At 34.9% G+C, this 22,890-nt stretch overlaps 9 protein-coding genes across 9 annotated transcripts; 4 read left to right on the top strand and 5 right to left on the bottom strand.

Annotated features, from left to right (window-relative positions):
- Window positions 1-2,479: 2,479 nt before the first annotated feature.
- Kpol_1045p84 (uncharacterized protein) lies at window positions 2,480-3,163 on the bottom strand (the record flags this gene model as incomplete). Its single annotated transcript, XM_001645905.1, has 1 exon — window positions 2,480-3,163. The coding sequence occupies one exon, from the start codon at window positions 3,161-3,163 to the stop codon at window positions 2,480-2,482; it is 684 nt and encodes a 227-aa protein (XP_001645955.1).
- Window positions 3,164-4,310: 1,147 nt separating this feature from the next.
- Window positions 4,311-6,557, bottom strand: MDL2 (ATP-binding cassette permease MDL2; the record flags this gene model as incomplete). The annotated part of the gene is made up of 1 exon (XM_001645904.1): window positions 4,311-6,557. The coding sequence occupies one exon, from the start codon at window positions 6,555-6,557 to the stop codon at window positions 4,311-4,313; it is 2,247 nt and encodes a 748-aa protein (XP_001645954.1).
- Window positions 6,558-7,017: 460 nt separating this feature from the next.
- Window positions 7,018-7,206, bottom strand: ATP15 (F1F0 ATP synthase subunit epsilon; the record flags this gene model as incomplete). Its single annotated transcript, XM_001645903.1, has 1 exon — window positions 7,018-7,206. The coding sequence occupies one exon, from the start codon at window positions 7,204-7,206 to the stop codon at window positions 7,018-7,020; it is 189 nt and encodes a 62-aa protein (XP_001645953.1).
- A 1,221-nt stretch (window positions 7,207-8,427) lies between these two features.
- On the top strand, window positions 8,428-9,351 carry Kpol_1045p81 (uncharacterized protein; the record flags this gene model as incomplete). The annotated part of the gene is made up of 1 exon (XM_001645902.1): window positions 8,428-9,351. One exon carries the CDS (start codon window positions 8,428-8,430, stop codon window positions 9,349-9,351), a length of 924 nt encoding a protein of 307 aa, XP_001645952.1.
- A 272-nt stretch (window positions 9,352-9,623) lies between these two features.
- On the top strand, window positions 9,624-12,683 carry POL5 (DNA-directed DNA polymerase; the record flags this gene model as incomplete). Its single annotated transcript, XM_001645901.1, has 1 exon — window positions 9,624-12,683. One exon carries the CDS (start codon window positions 9,624-9,626, stop codon window positions 12,681-12,683), a length of 3,060 nt encoding a protein of 1,019 aa, XP_001645951.1.
- Window positions 12,684-13,752: 1,069 nt separating this feature from the next.
- PBI1 (Pbi1p) lies at window positions 13,753-15,279 on the top strand (the record flags this gene model as incomplete). The annotated part of the gene is made up of 1 exon (XM_001645900.1): window positions 13,753-15,279. The coding sequence occupies one exon, from the start codon at window positions 13,753-13,755 to the stop codon at window positions 15,277-15,279; it is 1,527 nt and encodes a 508-aa protein (XP_001645950.1).
- Window positions 15,280-15,404: 125 nt separating this feature from the next.
- Window positions 15,405-16,583, bottom strand: HAT2 (Hat2p; the record flags this gene model as incomplete). The annotated part of the gene is made up of 1 exon (XM_001645899.1): window positions 15,405-16,583. One exon carries the CDS (start codon window positions 16,581-16,583, stop codon window positions 15,405-15,407), a length of 1,179 nt encoding a protein of 392 aa, XP_001645949.1.
- A 383-nt stretch (window positions 16,584-16,966) lies between these two features.
- Window positions 16,967-18,919, bottom strand: KEL3 (Kel3p; the record flags this gene model as incomplete). The annotated part of the gene is made up of 1 exon (XM_001645898.1): window positions 16,967-18,919. The coding sequence occupies one exon, from the start codon at window positions 18,917-18,919 to the stop codon at window positions 16,967-16,969; it is 1,953 nt and encodes a 650-aa protein (XP_001645948.1).
- A 1,803-nt stretch (window positions 18,920-20,722) lies between these two features.
- FUM1 (fumarase FUM1) lies at window positions 20,723-22,180 on the top strand (the record flags this gene model as incomplete). The annotated part of the gene is made up of 1 exon (XM_001645897.1): window positions 20,723-22,180. The coding sequence occupies one exon, from the start codon at window positions 20,723-20,725 to the stop codon at window positions 22,178-22,180; it is 1,458 nt and encodes a 485-aa protein (XP_001645947.1).
- Window positions 22,181-22,890: the final 710 nt, after the last annotated feature.

The raw sequence follows: 22,890 nt of genomic DNA, 5'->3' as shown, positions 1-22,890 counted from the left end.
TTGGGTACATTCCCTTGAATTGATATAACTAATTAATCTAGCTAGCGTATATAAAATATAAAAATTGAAGTTTGCAGTAAACAATGTTACGATGACAAGTTGTCTGGGACTTTAATCCTTCTAATAATTCACTAGGGCACAAATATATATACATGATATCGTTCAATATCATCCATATTGGTTCCTAGTCGTTACAGTTAACTCTCTAGTAATCTGTCGTGATACCTTGCAACCCAGCAATTACCCAATGAGAATCAAAGCACTACCACAGTATTGAAATTTAATTCAAGATCGTAAGATAAAAAACGGTTACAAAGAAAATATTGGTTCAAACTTGATCTATAAAAGAATTGTCAAAGTTATTGTAAACTCTACTATACCACCCAGAATATACTCGACCGAATACAAGAAACTGTCTCCGAAACGTTTAATCGAAGAGAAGTTTTGTTGCATTATCTCATCGAAATTGTACATTCAGATAACGTCAGAGGTAATATCTTAACAGTTGTATATCCAGGTGGTCCATACAGCATCTTTCATACTTCCCACCCTACTTAAAACGCTATAATCTAGTAACATACCTAGTAAGAAAAAGGTCTCTTCTATAACTACTTTGTTCTGTAAGAAATTGTGGGCCCAATATCTCGAATATATCAACATATAACAACGTTGAAGGAGTTGCAAAAGTCTAAGAATGAACCAATGCAAACGAAGTCCAATTATGAGGTATACGACAGGTGTTGCCTGTGAGATTGCTACGAAGATATCACTGAAGACCTTCGAAAAACGTACGAGAACTAACTTCGAAATAATTGAACGTATATCAATATAACAGGATCTGTTCTTGAATAATTTAGGAACTGTCGAATGCTTTTCTTGGATTTGATATATCGGAATTCAAAAGGGTCCCAGTTTCGTTACCGTCTAATATGGTTCTAGACTTGTGCTCTCTAGGATCTCATTCAGATGAACCAGAAAGAGCTGTCTCTCTGCTAGACTGTTTTGCCCAATGGAATGTTTTTAGATCACTTGAGAAACAGTACATGAGGTGCAACGAAAACCTTTTTGCATCCATCTGACACTTGTTTTAATGATGTATATTAGTTATGTAGAATATGTTGTAAATTTTCAAGATATTTGCAAGTAGAAGTAGCAGCTCGTCCTATATATTCTACTTACTAAGGTGAGTGTCGTTTTGATATCTTTCGATGCTAGCAAATTGGTTCATTATGTCTTGTTGCAAACCCTAGTTGAAATATCTACTAGATGGCAATTGTTTATGAATTGTTCGTTGGTGAATTAATTTGATTTCAGAAAATTGTGGATAGTTTGATGAAATAGTTGTATAATTTAAAAGTTAATGCAATGATTATTACTGTTTGGATATTTTGGATGAACTAGTAGCTATTATTGTAACTATCTCGGGTTGTATTGAAGTCTACTGTTTAGCGTAACACATTCCATTTTAAGAAATAGCGAATTTGACCTTATCATCATCATTAAAGATGAGGAGTACTCCAGAATATTACTTAGTTATTCTTTTAGGAAGGTCAGTATGCATTTCAGTTCTACAATTTTTTAATTTGTTTCCCTCCTCCTCTTGAAAAAATGGCGATGGATCTTCTATTACTGATATATTTCATAAACAATTTATTCTAGTTAACTTAACGACACATTAAATGAATTGAAATTGCAAAGACATATTGGTTGCTTCATAACATTAAAACTTTAAAATAAAAATTTGAGAATAGTTACTTAGTTTATACTTTCTTTCTTCCCACAGTGGATATTTTTAGGATGGATCTCTGTCGAGTTGTATCTTGGACTGTCGTTTGTCCAATAGTTAACTTAATATAATTTGGACTTATACAATACTAATTACTCAAATCATATTTTGCTTGACATTTCCCTAATAAAGAATAAATTTTATTCTTTTGGATTAAAAATAAAGATTCATTTTAAAAGTCTGCTTAAAAGTTTTTTTGAGCCTAAAGTCAGCTAAACATAAATTTATTAAATTATTTAGTTATATATCTTTCAATTCAATTAGAATTTATCAACAGATTGCATTTAAATATCAAGTTGAAAAATAATCTAAGACACCTTTAATTTTATACACTAATTGAAGTTGTTATTTTTTAATTAGATCTTGCTAATTTAGATTAAATAGAATTAATGTAATATTCGTAGCCATAATCTTACTTGAATATATTTCACAAAGGATATAGCCTCTGTAGTTTGATCTAAAGCAAGATATCAAACAATTATTTATATTATTGGTATTAATTGAGTTGATATCATGTGTTATTAACATGAAGTCAAATGGGATTTAAAAAATCCATGCTAAAAGAAGAGACAGAAAATTGCGAAGTTGAAATTCCAGATTTCATTAAATATTTCTTAGTCCCTTCAAAGGATGCTCTATCTATTATTATCATTATTATTATTTGTTTTTATTTTTGCCTCATGATAGTTGTCATTAATTATTTTCAATGCATTCTCTTATCCATCTATACCAGATGAATCCAAATGCAATTATTATTGGCCATTCAAAATTTCCGTATACAACAATCATAAAGTCAAACCAGACTAAACATGTTGCAACGAAATCGGCCCCCCACTTGGTAAAGTACATTCTTTCTACTTTAGAAGTTAGACCACTGTCCAAATAGGATTTATTAGTTTCTATGTCATTACTTTTATAACACTTTGGAAAAAACACGAATATGACAAATATTGCAATTTTCAGTAGCAACAATAACATATCCTGAATCATATACATTTCTAGATTTTTCCAATATTCATCAGTGTATTCCTCTTCAGACAGCAATGATTCATAAACTTTAAATATTGATAATGCCGTTCTAAATTCTCCATTGATAAAAGTACTCATCCAGGCGAAGAGCATTGGCATTTGGACTTCTCTATGTCTCAAAAAAAACCAAAAGAATGCAGTAATTATGTTCATTACATCATAATATGGGAAGTCTCTGAATGCTGGATTAGAGATGCCAGTGCCAAACTCTTGAAACCATACAATATAATTAAATAAATTCAATCCAATAACATAAACCAAGCAACAAAATGAGCAAACCAGTGGTGTTAAAACACTTGGTTTAGAACTGTTATAACCATAACTTATTGAATACTCCTCCTTTCCCATCGTACTTCAATTGATGAGCACTAAATATTGCAGGTTTCAAACCCAATTAAATAAATAATATATAACTATGGTTTATATATGGATAGCCCGCTGAGATCAAATAATAAATTAATAATTATAAATAATAAGCATACATTCTTCAAATAAATCCACTTATTTAATATCAGGATTTGACATATATATATCGATGTTCATATTGAATTCTACAACTTCAAATCAACATTATTCGAGTTATAAGGGATTGGATCAAAAATTTTGTATACATTCTTCGTTTCAGCAAGAAAGCACATAAATTTATTGATCTCTCACATGATAATCGAAACGGATTCCAGAAAGATACATCAACCTGCCTTTCCCCCCAGTATCGTTTCACTTGAGGCTGCTTTCAGCTTTCTTAACCCAATTCGAGATGCTTGTTTCAGCAATTATTGCCAAGACAACTATTAATCGCTGCTTTGTTGTCTATTTACTTCTATTTATAGTACGAAAAAGTTTAGCGATCTGTTTCAAGATCATGGGACAGACCATCGTGATATAAAGTCGATTAAAGATTGACAGGAAGATCTCTTTAAAGATCAACACTGCTTATCATTGGAGTGGTTTGAATCTGATCTCATAACCTCAATATGCAACATCTGTGCAACTACTCCTGATCTTTTATAACTTAATAGAAACTCAATCTCGTTAGAACCTGTATGAAGACTCGAAGAGATCTATCATCATGGGGCCCATGTGGATCAAAGTTGAATGCATATGAAGTTTAGCCCAGCTTTATGTTGTAAAATTTTGAACTTCAGAGAAGTTATTTGTAAAGCAGCCAGTTTAGACTATTTCATACGTCATGTTTACTTTTATCTTGTTTTAAATTCGAGTCACGCTATTATGTGATGATTACGAAAAACTTAGATCTAAGTGCAAACCATTTACAACTGATTGTTTCTAACTTATTTTATATTTATATAGTTACTACTGATCTAAGAAATCACAAGAAACAATTTACCAAAGTGAGGGTTGGTTAGAAGGATAGTTCTTTAGATGAAAAAAAAAACACACACTATTGGCGTGAAATGAAGAATATTTTATATTGTTTACTATTTACAATTATCTCGTTAATAATAGATCTGATCCACCAGTGATCTTAATTGCATTATTTGCGAGGAGTTATTGGTTTATTGTCTGCTGCAACATCCATTATTGCTTCCTTTATAGGATTTTCTAACAATTCTTGGGTGATATCAGATTCTGGAGTAGAATTTTCTATATTTATTGTTTCTTCGGGATCAATTTCTTGATCTTCGGCGGTGTTTTGTTGCCTTTCAGATCTCGTTGCTTTCTCATGTAGCAGTTTTGAAAGTTCGCTGCCTGGATCAGCATACAATTCTTTGAATTTTCCTACTTCTGCGACAGAGCCATCATTTCCTAGGACAATTACATTTTCTGACCTCCGTATAGTGCTCAATCTATGAGCAATGCTTATGATAGTAATGGATTTACTTTTCATTAACTTACCAAAAGTATAATTGATTGCACCTTCACTCTCTACATCTAGCGCCGATGTTGCCTCATCTAAAATTAAAATAGTAGGTTTTTTTATCAAAGCTCTAGCAATAGCGATTCTTTGCTTCTGACCACCACTCAAGAGAGTACCATGCGGACCCAATATAGTATCATATGAATTTGGAAATTTCGTTATGAAGTTATGGCAAAAACATTTTTTAGTAATTGATCTTACTTCATCTTGTGTAGGCTTCTCCACCAGACCATAAGTTATATTGTCTCTGATCGTTCCTGACATTAAGACTGGCTCTTGCTGAACTATACTCATATGACGTCTTAATGATTTACTGCTGACCTTGGATATATCTTGGCCATCGACGAAAATTTGACCAGTTGTCGGATTGTAATAACGTAGTAAGAGTGATGCAATAGTCGACTTACCTCTGCCCGAAGGCCCTACGATACAAACATTAGAACCTGCATCGATCTTGAAAGATAAATTTTTAAAGATTTGATTTGAAGCCCTGGTTGGGTAAGAGAACGAGACATTCTTAAATTCTATCTCACCTTTATTTGGTACAAATTTCTTTCCCAAAGTTGGGCTAATAGAAGGGATACGATCGGTTAACTCAAACAATCTTGAAGCAGCACCTGCCCCCTGCATAATTTCGGAATAAAACGTTGATAAACCAAATATCGAGCTTCCAGTATATTCTGTATACATCATATAAGCAGTCAAATCACCAATGGACAATGAACCGTGTAAGACTAAATAAGAACCATAGGCTAAAACCACTAGAAAACTCATATCACCCAATACCGCGGTTAAACTGAAAAATTTGGCATTGATGAAAGCAGATTGTTTCCCGACATTGAATATATGTCTAATAGCATGATTATATCTTTTGATTTCCTTTTGTTCAGCGACAAATGATTGAACCGTCTTAATACCAGAGAACTGTTCCTCGGCAACTTTTGTCAATGAGCCAGTGGCTTCTTGTAGGTCTCTGGAATTGTTCCTAATAAGTCTACCAAAATAAGAGGCACTTAGCATAACAGGGGGAGTTAAAAACAATAGGAACGCAGATAACTGTGGCGATATCGATATCATCATACCTATACCTACGGAACCACAAAGCATTGCCTTGAACCCATCTGAAACCTTCTGGGTTAGAGATCGTGACACTACATAAGCATCAGAGGACAGACGTGAAATCAAATCACCAACTTTGTTATTATCAAAAAACTCAGCATCTTGATGCATAGTTTTCTTGATTACGTTTGCACGTAACCTAGCGACTACTCTTTCACTCAACACTCTTAACAAGATAACTCTTCCATAGTTTGCAGCTGTACCAACTAGCAAAGAAACCCCTACCAGTGAGATAAACTCATAAAGGTTTAAACCAAATGCAATCTCTGGCACATCATCAACGGTGAAGTCAGGGTTTGACATTATTTGTTTTAATTCATCAAGGACAATACCGATAATTTTTGGCAAAGACATACCAATCAAACATGATACAGATAATAGCGAGATTGCAGTAAGCAATAGTTTCCAATCCCTTTTAGCTAGTCTTGCCAACCTTTTCAAATCACTCAATTCAAATTTGTCATTACTACCATCGGTGTGAGTACTGCTCTCCTGTTCTTTGGTGTTTGTAGAGTTGAACCTCTTTGAAGGTATGTTTAATAAAAGTCTAGCAATGGTGTTGGATTTCAATTGTTGTTGCTGTTGTTGTTGTAGCAGTTGGAATTGTTTAGCTTTGTTATTAGATAATTGGACAATCTGTCTAAATTGAATCAAATTTCTAGTTTTTGGAACTTTGTGCATTAAGCAACCCAGTGAAGGGTGATGGTAACGCAGGGATACTGCATTTCGTGGAATCCTCCACATTCCTTATGTAGCAATAATTAGGTATCTCTTTAGTTGTCCCTTTTAGCTTTTCTTCCCCTTGTTATATAAATTGACTTGATTACATCTTATCAACTATTAAAACCCATTTAAAATAGAAAACAAATGAGTCAAATTTTAGTTTTCAAATTTTGCCTTTGGATGGGGGCATATCAATACTCGGACCATTGCATTTAAAATGTTTATTGAATATTTAAATTATAAAAGGATATATATAAAATGATGTTCGTATATAAAGAAGCTGAGGAAAAGTTTCGATCAGCTGTATCGACGATGATGATCGGTGCGGTGGGAGGGATTGGGATATGTAAAGGATGAAAATAGTCTTGTAATATATATACATAAAAGTAGAAAAACCACACACACGCACCAAAGAATGGGCAATAGGTGAACGCTAACGAAACGTCAAGTATAAACAATAGACGTTATTACTGATTCATACTTATTGTTGAATTGGGACAGGTTCACCCTTTGGGGCACCATTTTCGAAACTAACGAATTTAGCTTCAGTCTTGGATCTAGCCAAAACAGTGTTTGTCTTCAATTCATTTTTCAAAGCCTTACGAACAGTTTGTGCTGCGATGTTAACGTAACCGTTGTAAGTAATTCCAGCTTTTCTCCAGGCAGACATGTCAGCTTGTATATATATGTATATAGTGTGTGATTGTGTATAAGTATACAAATTGCAATTGTAGCACCCCAGTCAAAAAAACAAACAAATAAGTAACTACAAGAACAAACGGAGCTGAGAATAAACCGAAAGAGTAACCCCAGATAGTTTTAACTTCTAGATCTATAAAATCCTTTAAAGTATTGTTACCAATCCTTTAATTGTTCAAAATTCCATCAAACTGTTGAAGTTGAAGGAAAAGTGAGATGGGACAGTGGCCGGGTAAGACGCTGTGCTGTTTGCGGGAAGACAATTGTTGGTCTGTACGCAGAAATCACTGGCCCACACACAGTTTGCTCCAATTTTATTGGTTCGTGTGTGGTGATGTGGAAACTATTGGCAGGGTAACTGGATTGTATCTTTGGCGTTTCTTTTTTTATGCTACTGCTCAGGCTTTTGTATGTGTGTGTCACTGTGGTCAAAAGTCTAGCAAAGTTACAGAGACAGTGACTGTGACAGTTTGAATTACAGTCGCAGCGGATAAACCATTCCATTTTGCTCGGTTCCCCCACTGTCTTCTCATCCCCATTCGAAACCAGAATGGTTTCAGTTCAAGAATATTTATTAAAGCTATTGCAACAGTCAACTAGAAAGTTGACTGTTGGACAAGGTGGAACCAGCCGACACCAGTTGATACCAGTTCTGCCTCTGTTATTATTGCTGTCTGCCGGTGTGGCTTGTTAAGTGCGTTCAAGTTCATGTTTGCTTTGGAAGTTGAGGTCAGCCCACACTTTTTGCTTTTATCTGGGAATCTACACGGCGCTAGCATATATCAATGATGCCAAGCACAATAAAATAGCTGGTCATTCTCAGATTAAGAGCAATTGATAGTAAACTATTGACGCTGAACTAAAATGGTGATGTAATTTGCAAAGTTTTGATAACTAAAGAGAGCAAACAAAGATTACAGCCTCAAGGAACTGCTCCACTTCTTGGATCGCAGTGTGGCCTAGCCTTCTGTCGCGACAGCAAAGATAAACCGTCACCAATAGCAAAATAAAAAAAGAGGTTGAAAACTAGCTACAAGTTATGAATTTAAAACTGAGACAGGGTCCTTGTTGAGTTGGACAATATATAAAGGGGGGGAGGGAGTGTTTTCTTTACAATGTACTTGTCATGGACCCTTTCCAATCCCTTCCATCCTAAAAAGAAAAATACAAAATCAAAACTTTAACGTCATTAATGCTGTTATTTTCAATCATTCGTTTGATTCTGTTAACTTTTGCCCTGTGCCAAGCTACTGAAATACCTGAAATTCGCCTCAGAGCGGTTGATACAGTTACATCTCGTGTCGAGTCTCTCAATATCTCATGGTTCCAAAAAACTTTTGTTAAACTGTTTGCAATTGCATCAGTAAAAGATGAAGGAAACAGCACCAATCTATTGGAAACCTACCAATCGATGAAAGATACATTATTCAAAATGGTATTGTTATCTGGCAAAACTCATACAAAAAAGGTCATTGTGGATTTGGTGGACACTGCAAATGAAGTTCATGATAAGGCAATAGATGTCATGTCGAGTTTGCATTCAGACCCAAACTTGTCATCTATCGAAATGAGTCTTCTAGCAAGGCCAATCAGTTCGTACACCAGAAGATTCATCGAGTTTCAACACTGGCAATTAGTGAAGATGTACCAAAATTTGTTACATGATCCAAACACGCCCATAAACTGGTGGTATGTCTCACAATTATTCGCTGTGGTCGAAAGGTCATTGTACGCTAATGAAGTTTCAGTCGAAATGTTTCATTCAAATTCATACAGGGTAGTATCTGAAATCCTCAGAATAGCAAAATATCTGTTAAACACTGGAAACAGTTTTGAACAGTACAAAGTGCCTGATGAAACTTCGGTAAAATTCGAAATAATGGAAGACCCAAAAAAGAAGCCAAATCAAGACCAATACCTCCTCTACATCAGAAAAATGATGTTCTTCATGAGCCAGGGAATAGCAATTGTTTTCTTCTGCGTAGCAGCAAATTCAATTCCTTGTATATTTGCATTCGGTTCCCTTATTTCAATGTCCTTTGTAATCTGGATCTTTGTCATGATCCAGTACATGGCGGAATTTAACAATAGAGTACCAACCCCAAGACCAATATAATCATTATCTCTCAACCAACCCAATAGACAATATCCTACCTTTGTTATACATATATATTAATTAGTATCTATATAGTCCCTCTGTTAAGTATGTAATTTTTCAATCTTTGATCTTAATTTCATAGCTCATCGCTAAAACTGAAAAATTTCAAAATATTTATTTCAACGATGAGTTCAAGAAGATAGTATCAAGCCAAGTGTTTAAATAAAAGTTTGTTTGACTTATAAGGCCAGTAAGAAATCCAATCTCTGTGGGTATATTTTTTGGATACTATGGAGAAGGTTAATAGAGATTCGTTTTATAAATTGGCCTCTGATCTTCCAGAAGAGCGGGTTCAATCAGCAGTGGCATTAATCAAAGACTTGTCAGCATTAAAGCCATCAGAAGTTGAAAAAGAATTTGAATATGTATTGAACAGATTGATTTCTGGGTTATCTTCAAATAGAAATAGTGCCCGTTTAGGATTTTCTCTTTGTTTGACTGAAGTTGTTAATTTAGCTCTAGATAGAAAAGACCAACCTTTAACATGTCTGCGTTCGATCGATGATTTCCTAGACATGGTAGACAAAACCTTAGTATTAGACTCTGTGGCAACTGGCAAGAAGTTGAAGAAAGGTAAGGATGAGAGAGGTATCATGTTTGGTAGGATGTTTGCATTGCAAGCTTTATTAAACGAGCCTTTATTCGCAAAGGTTTTTATTGATAAAAATGGGAAAATATCTAAGTTTGCTATAAGATTTCAAACTCAATTAGTTGAATTGGCTGTTTTGAAAAACTGGCTGAGAGAGCCATGTTTATTCACTTTATACCAAACTGTTGAAAAATTCATGCCTTACATCGATTCATCGTATATCGAGTCTTTGGTACAACTTTTAGATAAATACAAATTAACCTTGACTAATGAAGGGTTAGCAATTTATCTATCTTTAATTCATACTAATGGTAAAAAAATAGCCTCATCTTTACCATTGGAATCTCAAGGTTGGAAATTAAACGATCCTTTGGCTAAAGGAAATTTGCCTACGCTAACTCAAGTTCTTCTAAATTCGAATATAAATCAAAGTGAAACCCCACAAGGCAACGCTGCTAACTGGAGTCCTAGATTACATTTTGTTTGGGATATTTTATTGCCAATCCTTCTGGGTCAAGATAGTACTACCAATGATGAGCATGTCAGTAAGAAACAAAAATCTAAAACCACTTCTTCTACTTCAATCAAGTTCCAATCATTTTGGAAAATGGTCGTTGATGAATCATTCTTTAACGAAAAATCATCAAGTGAAAGAAAATATCTAGGATTCTTAATAATTCAAAAATCATTGGAATTAGTTCCTGCTCAACTTGTCGAATCCTTGTTTGGTCAAAATGTTTTAAGGTCAATGATAAATCAGTCCGCTGATACCAAGAGAATGCTTCATAAAATCTCACAAAAGGTCTTAAACTCTATAATTGAGGCCTGTGAAAAGGATACTACAAAAATTACACCTATTGTTAAAGTAATACTGTTTGGTGAAAATGGTGCAACTAATTTTGATAAATTAACGAAGACCAAAACAATTAATAAAATATTGTCTATTAAAAATTTGGAAGAGGAAACTTTATCTCAAATATTCATTATGTTGTCCAATGAAATAAAAGGTTCATCTGAAAGTATCCAAAAAGATCAATTCGTTTTAGATACCATCTTACACGTTGTACGTAACCATAAGCTGGAAATGAACATTGGAACTATCATTATTCAACTATTAACCCCAGTAATTGACTTAGCTTTCTTTTTGAAAGAGAATGAACGTATTAGCAACATTGCTAAGGAAAGATTTTTTTCATTACTATCTGAATTGGCTGCTATAACAACTTCTACTCGCTCCTGGCAATACACTGCATTAGAATTGATTTCAAATAAAGAAGCATCAGGCTCGCCTTTGAATCAAGAAATGGATCAAGATTTAATTGCTATCAAGGAAAAAGGTATCGAATGTCTGAAAGAAGTAACAAAAAAATCGGATACTGTTCAATTGAGAGGTCTAGAATGTCTTTTGTCGATGAGTTTACTACAATTGTATGCTGGTGATGTCGATTCCGTTTCTATCGTTGAAGATCTATGTACCTTTTACGATGAAAGAGAGGATGATTCAGTTTCATTAGTTGGTATTACTGAGATTCTATTGGCTTTGTTAGCTCAAAGGAAGGCTGTATTAAAGAAGATAGCATTGGTGGCTTGGGAGCAATTTGTTCCTTTTATTGGACCTGAAGAAGTCAAAGTGCTGGTCGATGTATTAAACGCAAGAGAAAATAAAGAAGGCTTTGCTCAGTTATTTGAAGGTGAAGGTGAATATGAAGTGGATGAAGAGGAAGGAGATGAACAAGAAAATGACGATGAGGAAAAAGATAAAGATAAGGATGCTGAAGATGATGAAATGGAAGATGATGAATCTTCCTCAGAGAGCGATGATGACAGTGACGAGAGTGATGAAGATATTGAGAAAATCAATAAAGAAACCACTAGTGCATTGGCCAAAGCCTTGAACCTTCCTGACAACATTATCAATGAAAACGGTGAGGTTGACTTGGATGCATTGGAAGGTATGTCAGAAGAAGAAAATGATGATGATGATGATGATGAAAGTGAAGAAGAAGACGATGAGTCCATGGACGATGAAAAGATGATGGAATTAGATGATCAATTATCTGAAATTTTCAAACGTAGAAAGGAGGCGTTGTCATCAGTTGCCTCTGGTAATCAAAGGAAGCTAGATGTCAAAGAATCTCGTGAAAATGTTATTGCCTTCAAGCATCGTATTATTGATTTACTCGAAACATACATTAAATATGTGGAAAAGATTACATCCCGCAAATTAGAAGATCAACCTATCAATAAGGAACAACTGTTAAACTGTGTATTCATGATGATGAATGCAATGGTTGAATGTATCCAACACACTCTAGACAGACCTTTAGCAGATAAGATCTCTAAACTGTTGAAAGTAAAATTATTCAAAATCAACTTGACATTCTTTGATAACGGGAATGTATCAAATCAAGAAAGTGTCTTGACCCAACTAAAGGCAATCCATGAGCTACTCATCACCTCAAAACCAGGCCAACATGCCTCGCTTTACTTTTCCGTATGCTCAACATCTTCCCTTTTCCTAAGCAAACTTTTGATAGAGACCACCAATGCCGATGAAAGATCATATGCATTTTCACAACTGATAGATATTTACGGTGAATTATCCAAAAAATGGTTGCTTAAGGGTAGATTTGGCCCAATTGTGTTCATGGATTTCTACAATTGGTTAAATTCAAAGAAAAATTCAGCTACAACTGACTAAAAATAAGTTTATCCATGTCTCTGTCCCTCCACAACTGATTGCATATCCTCCTCCTTCCCATCGCCCCCCTCAATATCAAAGAACATATGTACTATATAATTTACTATAACTCTCTAGCCTGAACCCATTCACAGGTAACACCATCCAATTCCAAAGATGGTAAAATGTATACAAGTTAAAGAGACAAACTCAGTTACAACATTAGTAAGACACAGGTAAATAAATCCATTTCAAGATACATAATTAAATCAAAACAAAGAACGACATATAATCAATCCATCACTTGTCGTTAAAGCTTCATCTTATCACGATACACATACAAGCCCTTGTCCATACTCTTATCAGCAAACCAGCACGGTACACTCCAGATGAATTCAAGAACTCAACGATGTATACTACATTCAACAAGACTCTGCCCAGTTTTAAGAATGGCAACTGATTTGAAGACTCGTTAAGGTGACATGGCTTTGGATCCAAACCTTTACCTGAGCTTGCATTGATTCGTATGGGTGACATTCAAATTTGGATATTTTTTTTATTTTAGCCAGTTTCGAAAAGGGTTGTGCGATGCTTTTACTGTGAAAAATGTCAAATTATGTAAATTGAAAAATTTGAAATTTTTGATGGGAACTGAAACGAGATGAGAGATGATGGGGCCTCACTATGTAAAAGTTGTGATAGTTTTAGTAGTTATAGAGGTATAAGATGTCAGAGCTGTCTTGTATCAGCAGGAGTTGGTTATAGCAGAGCCTCGTTTTTTAGAGATATACGAGTAGATAGTGGCAGAAATTGTTGAAACTTATCATATTGATGATCTTGATTGTTTGTAACATGCTAACATCGATGTTGTCATTAGCAAAATTGGAGACAAGGTAGCTAAGTTGAAAATGGATATATAAGAGCATGTAATAACTCGATAAAAATTCATGGAGTCATTGTAAAATGGAGAGTCTTGTGTCTTTGTAATTATAATATTTGTTTGTGTATATTTTTTGTATTTTAGTAAGACAACTGTTTAACACAACAGACATATAGAAAATATTTTATATACATATAAACTATAATAAAAATGACGTCATTTAGACAATTAGGAACTTACGAAAAAAAATTGGTTGGTCAAGCTTTGGCAGGTCAGAGTAACGGTATTATCTTTAGTGCTAAATACATTAGCAATGCCCAAGATGGGTTGACTGATGATGCCACTTTATTGACAAACAGCGAGCCACTGCTATTGGATTCAAGATTGGTTAACGCTCTACAAAAAATGGTACTAAAACACCCAGAATTGCGTACTACAGTTAACGAAAAATTGGAATTTGAAGAAGTAAAAGAAATTAAAACAAGCGATATCATTACATCAGTAAAATTTGATAGTTTGAAGGACGAATTTGTGAACTGTCATTTAGGTGCTCCTCCATACCTACTGCGTCACATATTTAACAGAAATAAATTCACACCAGGCTCTGGTAAACCATTATGGGAACTATGTGTTATAGATGATTCCTTGGTTATGTTCCATGGCCAAGATGTTCTATTCGATATATTTGCTGCTGCAAATTTCCATAAATTATTTTTGGAGACCTTGAACTCTATGGATGACGAACATATCACTGACTTGGAATACATTTATAGGTATGATGCAACTAAGTCAAACAGATCTATAAGCTTCCCAAGAACAATTTATGAAAATCCAAAGTTACGTATTCCTGGAAAAACTATCGACTTAGTTAATTTACAAACACAATCCTTTTTCAAGTCTTTCTATGTTAACGCTATCAAGAAACCTCTAGATATCATTACATTCAACTCAGAACCTATGAAATATATTAAACCAAATGAAATAGATTTTATGAATGAAGCATCTGCTCTATGTGGTACCACAGTTTTTGGTCATATCACCACTGACAGATTCGAATACTTGAACTCTATTGCCAGACATGAAAATGTCTGTATCAGAAGTTTCATCTGTGGTATTGCCTTATTGTGTTTGAAGTCAATGATCAAAGACTTCACTGGGTCTATCACATTTTCCATTCCTGTAAACTTAAGAGAGTCTATCGAAGGGCCATCCGACTTTGGGTTATTCTATAAAACAATTTTGGTAGAATGTCCACTTTCATTAATTGACGACCAGGTTTACAATAATATAAATGTTTACAATGGATACGATAATTCAAATGTCAAAGTACCAGAAACTGATCCAACATTTGAAGAAAAGAAGTTGGAATACCAATTTAAACAGATCAGTGATTTAGTATCTACAACAATGAAGGAAAGAATGAGGGCTTGGAGAAGGAATGGATTTAATGATGATGATATTAAAAAAATGAAATTTACCAGTGATGATAAAGCTAGCAATACTAAGATAATACAGATAAACGATGTTTCTGAGTTTAAAATAAATTCCTCAAAGTCATCTAAGGTAAGCATTAAAGAATTAAATTTCACTCACAGTATTTCAAATTCAGATTTCATGTCATTATCCTATACCTACTGTAAAGAAACTGGTTCCAATATATGTATACATTATCCAGATGCCTATGACATGGAAAAGTTTGTAGAACGCTTCCAATCATTTGTTGCTGACCAACAATAATTTTATCAATAAGAATATTCATAGTAATCGCTATATAAATATATCTTTCATGTATTATGCACATTCAATAATAAATAATTAATTAATTATAAGGTTATCTTTTTAAATTACAAAGTATTTATGAATTACTGGAGCATTTTGGTGTCAATTTCTGGAGTGCCTCCAACTCTGGATAAGTTCTTTGAACATTTCCATACCTGTACTACATTATCTTCTTCTACAGATGCAGATAACCATGGAATTGTAGGATGTAATGTGAAGTCATTAATAGCACTTCTATGACCTGCATGGATCATTAAAATCTCTGGGGAACCATCATCAGCTTCATCAGGTTGTTGTTCAGCACCAATTTCAGCCAAATCCCATAATATAACACGTCTGTCTGCACCCCCAGAAACAAGAATTCCATCTTCTTTTGGGTGAAATTGTAAACAGGTAATAGCGTCTTCATGTCCTGCCATAACATGTAACGGCTTAGTTGTTTGTCTCCTATCGTATAAGTATATATTGGTATCCAAACCTGCTGCTGCAAAAAGGTTTGCAGAATGCTTGCTAAATGCCAGAGTATTGAAGGCTGCTTTAGCTTGTATAGTGTTAATTACCTTACTTGTAGACCTCTTGTCGTGTAGTTTTAGAGTTGAATCTTCAGAAACAGACCCAAATAAATTCTCATCGAAATGATGCCAAGAACAATCATTAACGATATCGGAATGAATATTATCCCAAACCGATTTTGGAGATTTAGAACCGCTATCAATATCCCATAAGGCAATAGTAAAATCATCAGATCCACTTATCAATTCATTGCTAACATTTGGATTGAAAGAAAGGCCGTAACCATTCTCCTTATGATATTTTAAAGTTGTTCTCAAACCATCACTTCTACTTTTCGAACGATCATAAATTGAAACATTACCTTCACCGTTAATGGTAGCAATAATGTTTGAATCCTTGGGCATGTAACGAGCTCTATTTATCTCACCATCGTGTTCGAATTTTTTAACAATTTTGATATTTGATTTAGTTCTACGATTATCATCATTTGCTTCACCGGTGACTACCTCATCTGGGAGGTCTAAAGCTGCAACTTTCAAATAATCAACCTCTTCTCCAGATGTATGAGTCCCCAGAATCATATACTGTCTGGTATCTTCTTCAGAACCTGGAAGCCATTGAGCAGTAAGCGATGGCCATGTTAGCCTTGTTTCGCTAACAAAATCATACATTAACGGCACATTGGTCTTCCAAAGTTCATATTCTTGGTCCACAGTAAGTGGTTCTTCTTGTTCACGTTGAGCTTCCATGGTTGATTGTTGGTTTAGTTCTTAACCTACCCTATCTCTTGTTCGTTGAATAGTTCCTCTTATATATTTAAATCATTTGGATCTTGATATAATTTGGCGTTTTAACAAAAGAATATTGGTCACGTGATAATAAAGAAATTACGCGTATTCCCATCAATGAAGATGACATGACATAGCAATAATGGCATTGTAGTACTTAATGTTATGGAACAAATAATGTCGAATACCTGATCTTTGATACAGATTTAAATGAATTTGTCTGTATATCTAGATCTCGAAACAGAAACTTTCAGAAATATCTGACTTACAGTTATCATGTAATGTCTTAATTTACATTAGCATTATTCTATTAAATGATATATACTACATATGCATTAATATCCCTATCTTCTTTTGGTCGATTTGGATGTATCTTTTTCAATAACTTCACCAATACCACCCAACTCTTCCATCTTATCTTCTTCGATACGTACTTGATCACGTCTTTGCCACCAACGATCTTGGCATAAATCAAAGGATTTTTTCTTTAAATGCTTACCTCTTGCATCTCTATTGTTAGAAATTGCCCATTCTAAGAAAGTAGCACCTGTGCGAACATAGAATACACGTAGAGATTCGAATGGTTTAGGATGAGGTAACCAAGGACAAGGATCTGGAATTTCCATTTCGTCAACTTGCTCTTCCTCCTCCTCTTCTTCTTCTTCCTCTTCTTCCTCTGCAACAAGTTTTTGATCCATTATCTCTTCTTCTCCATCATCCTCGTCATCAGAATCGCCAAATTCATCATCTTCCTCATCAGAATCCACAATACCAGCTTCTTTAGCAGCTTCGATTTCTGATAAATCTTCCCATAAGACTGTGACACCATCAGTTCTATTCAAATCTATACTATAGAAGGAGTCGATAGTATAGTCTTTTTCACCAAGTTCCCAAACACCACCGTATATAAATAAGGTATCGTTTACAACTGTCATAGTTGCGTTAAATCTAGGATGTGGTAATTGAGTTAGAACCTTGTACTCTTTCTTTTCTTTGGCATCTTCAACATCATCAGCATCTGAATCGGAAGTATCATGGTCGGCTCTATCCAATTCAGTTTCAATAGCTTTAGCATCTTCATCTTCTTGATCTTTATCATCCTTGTCATTCAAATTGGCTTTCTCTAAAATTTGATTCAACAAATCTTGTAATTCTTTTTCTTTATCTTTGGAACTCTTATTATTCAATCTTACAACCTTTTTTCTCTGAGGTCTCAATTGTAATGCAAACCATCTATTTATTTCAATCTGGTAACTAAATAAATCGTTGTAAAACATGGAGTCCAAACTTTCTTCAGTCTCTTCAAAATCGTAAACACCGCCGAAAAGGATACCTCTACCCTTATGATGAACCATTGAACAACCAACTCTTGGAGATGGTTGGAAACCTTGTTTCTTTCTTCTTTCCCATCTTATAGCTGTTGGGTCTGCTTTCATCTTCAAATACCAGCAATCAGTTAAAATCTTACCCTTTTGCAGACCTTTACCAGCTTTAACCTTACAGTAACCACCCCATAGAACTGCACCTTCCTGAGTAGGAATGAACGAATGACCTGATCTTGCGTCAGGAATAGGATGATTAGGTGGGAATTCTATCTGTTTCCATTTGTAGTTTGTTATATCAAACAACCAACAGTCATTCAAATAGGTAGTGGAAGTACCTAGATCTCTGAAACCACCGTGTAACATAAAATAATTCTTCCAAATAGAAATACGGTGTCCAGAACGAGCAGAAGGTCCATTCTTTTGCTCAACTTTTGTCCATTCCTTAGTAGAACAATCTAATAACCAAGTATCAGAGTAATGGTAGAAAGTATTTTGTTTTGGTGAAGAAAATTCACCACCATGGATCAAAGCTACACCACTTGGATGTGCAGCCATTGCCGCTGAGGATCTTGGCATTGGAGAATTTTTAGAAGTGTATCTTCTCCATTGGTCATTCTCAGGTGTATAAGAGTATAAGTCATTGAAGAACTGAGTTGTTGAAGTATCTTTATTTGTAGATTCACCACCAAATAAAATCAATTCCGATTTCCCATGGTTTGGGTTTTCGATCATACAAGGATTGATTCTACGTGAAGGACGTTCTACTGATTCGATATTAATCTGCTCAAAAAGCTCTTGCTCCTTCTTGAAATTAGCTAAAACTTCTTCAATATCCATATCATCGTCATCTTCAAATCCAGATTTCTTTGCCTTTTTTTTGTCCTTTTGGTCAGCTTTTACCTGGTTTTTCTTGGCCTTTTCTGCTGCACGAGCCTTTTTGGCATCTTTGTCTTTCTTATTCTTCTTTGCCATTTTTAATTGTCAACTTGGTGGTCCTTGTCAGTTCCAGTAACCTTTAAATACCATCAATTCTGATCTCATCATCGACTTAAATGAAACTTTTCATTTGTAAATAATTGAAAAATTTCATGCGATGCTATACGACGCTATCAAAAATGAAATATATAAAGGCCCCAGGAAATGATGTAACCGTAAATCAACTTTTAAATCTAAGTAGTTCTTTTAGTTTTAACTTTAACACCTTCATTAAATGGCATATCTTTAAGAAGAATATAATTGAATATGATTAGTTGATTATAATAATGAGGTAATTTACTATTTGGGGATGCTGGATTTTGAAACTGCAACGCTATTCCTTCTTTTAATGCCTATGTATTGATAATTTTACTGTGTGTCTAGTACTGTTTCGTGAATGTTTTATCGTCATATCTAGTTTAAAGCCACGACAACTGTTGAATATTGTCTATTTTGTACACCCTTAATCATAGATAATTAAGATTAAATGGTTCCTGCCCCTCTCTATTGGTAATAGGGTAATAGGCAAACCATGTCAAGAACATTGGAACTTTAAAGTTCAAATTGTTTCTGATTCAGCAAATATAGCTGTTGAAGATTTCTGATGGAGGTAAATGTTTCTGTACAACCCTTGTTAAAAGTCTAGAAGGTATCTCTATTTTTAGTACTTTTATCGATATTCAAAGAGAAATATATTCCAGTCCATTTATATCATTATCTAAGGATTTTTACCTAATTTCATAATATGCAAAAGGATTGATAGGTAATTGTAAATGTTATATACCGTAAGAATACATTACATTGTTAGAATAAACTATATTTCATGTTGGGCGTTATTACCCGTCTTGTGTATTAAATGTAGCACAGGATTAACCTGAAACTAACGTTAGATCATTGATCTCTTCTAATAACAGAGTATCAGATGATCGGATTTACAGCACATTTTGCAAGTTAGATCAAGTTGAAAGAGCTAAAATTAAAGTGGAGAGTCTATATTTCAAAGGGTCGTAACAGTAAATATGTTACTTGTGACCGTCTAACTTGGAATATAAACTTATGCAATTGAGATTAGATTCAAGACAGCTAAATTCATCTCGAAATTCAATGATAGCACTAAACCATTTCCTATAAATTTTGAATCGATGCTATCATCCTAAGAGCGATTACTGTTGATAAACTGCCTTATATTTATATACTCAAATAATGTACAAATTTTTATTTAGTGGCGCAAAAATTAAAATATAATCACTTTTGTGTCCTTATAAATTTCAATTCTTTAAATTCAAGTTGGAAAAAAAAGAAAAAGAAAAAAAGCAGTAGCACGTGGTTTGGATCTATTACCCTGACCATTATTTCAGTCTAAAGAGATTACTTGGGATGGTATTTTTGCACCGAAACCTCAATTCACGCACAGAAAACATCACTTCGGCCAATAAGAACTAAGAACTAAAGGCAACTGAAATTTACTGTCAATACTGTTAAATATCCCCGGGTCTTCCGATTTTCGGCTTACAAACTATTCCCCGTAGGGCCGTACTAACTCTCCCCTAAACGTGAGGAAAAATGAGCAGACAAATTTGAACACCACCACCCCCCCCCCCCCCCCCTTCGTCCATCCTCTCTTTGGTCCAACATACTTCACCGAATCCCCCTCAAGGATCATGATTTTACGCATGTATATTTATATATAAACTGCTATAAATACTATCTATACTGGAAAAATTTTAAAGTCAATTGGTATTCTAGAAGGATCACCAACGTGATCCCAAACTCAATCACGATAAATTAACATTATTCGATATGCTTAGGTCCGCTATTAGACCAAACACGGTTCGTGTTCAAACACGTTATATCTCCAATCTAAAAGGATTCCGGGTTGAAACTGACGGTTTCGGTGAAATCAAGGTTCCTGCAAACAAGTACTGGGGTGCTCAAACTGAACGTTCATTTGAGAACTTCAAGATTGGCGGCTCGAGAGAGCGTATGCCTGAGGCAGTTGTCCGTGCCTTTGGTGTTCTTAAGAAATGTGCTGCAATTGTAAACACCGAGCTAGGTGGTCTAGATCCAGCAACTTCTAAATTGATCCAACAAGCCGCAGATGAGGTCGCAACGGGTAAATTGAATGACCATTTCCCTTTGGTAGTATTCCAAACTGGTTCTGGTACTCAATCTAATATGAATGCCAATGAAGTCATCTCCAATCGTGCCATTGAATTGAAAGGTGGAGTTCTAGGTTCTAAAGAGATCCATCCAAACAACCACTGTAATATGGCACAATCATCAAATGATACTTTCCCTACAGTGATGCACATTGCTGCAGTCACGCAAATATCCCAACATCTATTACCAGAATTGACCCATCTCCGGGATGCATTGGCTGCTAAGTCAGCCGAATTCGAACATATCGTTAAGATTGGTCGTACACATTTACAAGACGCCACTCCTTTAACGTTGGGTCAAGAATTCAGTGGGTACGTGCAACAATTGACCAATGGTATTGAACGTATCGAACGTGCTCAGCAAAACTTGCGTTTCCTTGCTCAAGGTGGTACTGCTGTTGGAACAGGATTGAACACCAAAAATGGTTGGGCCGAACGTATAGCCGCTGAGATCTCCAAAGAAACCGGTTTAGCATTCAAGACTGCTCCTAACAAGTTTGAAGCTCTTGCTGCTCACGATGCCATTGTTGAGGCCAGTGGGGCCTTGAACACTGTGGCATGCTCGTTATTCAAAATTGCCCAAGATATTAGATATTTGGGATCTGGACCTCGTTGTGGTTACGGTGAGTTATCATTACCTGAAAACGAACCGGGTTCTTCTATTATGCCGGGCAAAGTAAATCCAACCCAAAACGAAGCCATGACCCAGGTATGTGTTCAAGTTATGGGTAATAACGCTGCAGTAACCTTTGCTGGAGCTTCTGGTCAATTCGAATTGAATGTTTTTAAACCCGTCTTGATATCCAACCTGTTGAGTTCTGTTCAATTGCTGGGTGACGCTAGTCGTTCATTCCGCGTACATTGTGTAGAGGGCATTAAAGCCAATGAAGCCAAGATTTCCGAATTATTACACCGTTCTCTAATGTTAGTCACTGCATTAAACCCTAAGATTGGTTATGATGCCGCCACGAAAGTCGCTAAAAATGCTCACAAGAAAGGTATTACATTGAAGGAATCTGCACTGGAGCTTGGAGTTCTTACTGAGAAAGAATTCGATGAATGGGTTGTCCCGGAGAAAATGTTGGGACCATCCTCCTAATCTAATTGTAATTCCTTATACCCCGCATTAATCAAGTCATAAGATATATTGTTATTAGTGTCATTAGAACCAAAGAAAAAGAAACCGATGGGTGTATAATAAGGTACCCCACCTTCCTAATTCTGTTTTGTCTTTTTTTTATTATTATTATTACCGTATTCTCAGTTATTAAAAAGAAGAACAAGAAAAGGTACTACTTAAATAATCTATTATACCTCCCGTAAGTCATGTATTTAGTTACTCCAATTTTATATTATTTTATTTCCTTACTTGTATTTTAGCTGTCTGTTCGGTTTTCCCTTATTTGTTCTTCTGTTTATTCACAGAAGAAATAGATCTGCTCGTATATACTTTTTTTGTGGCTTAGTTACATTAGATTCCATTACATAAGAGAAAAGACTGGATAAAAGCCTGGATTCTCCAACGGTTGATTGTGATTATGATAATTTCTTTTATCTTTCATGCTGATCTTTTCATTAGGAGTGACTCCTATATTTGTTTTAATGTCCATTTTACCGTTAAGTTACCAGTGTGATTCAAAATGTGTTGCCAGGTCAATTGTTTTGATCCCCTTATCCTCCTCTTCCTCTTCCTCTTCCTCTTCCTCCTTCCCCCATAATGAGTCTCAGAGGGCGTGTATTGGATTGGATTAGGTTTTTGTGGTAAACTAATTTAAATTAACTTAAATTGATTGATTCTTATCTTTGTGG

The sequence above is a fragment of the Vanderwaltozyma polyspora genome, genomic scaffold (assembly GCF_000150035.1).
Source record: "Vanderwaltozyma polyspora DSM 70294 KpolScaffold1045 genomic scaffold, whole genome shotgun sequence".
Taxonomy (NCBI): Eukaryota; Fungi; Ascomycota; class Saccharomycetes; order Saccharomycetales; family Saccharomycetaceae; genus Vanderwaltozyma; species Vanderwaltozyma polyspora.
The sequence above is the reverse complement of the archived record's forward strand: the minus strand, read 5'-3'. Positions and strand labels throughout refer to the sequence as shown.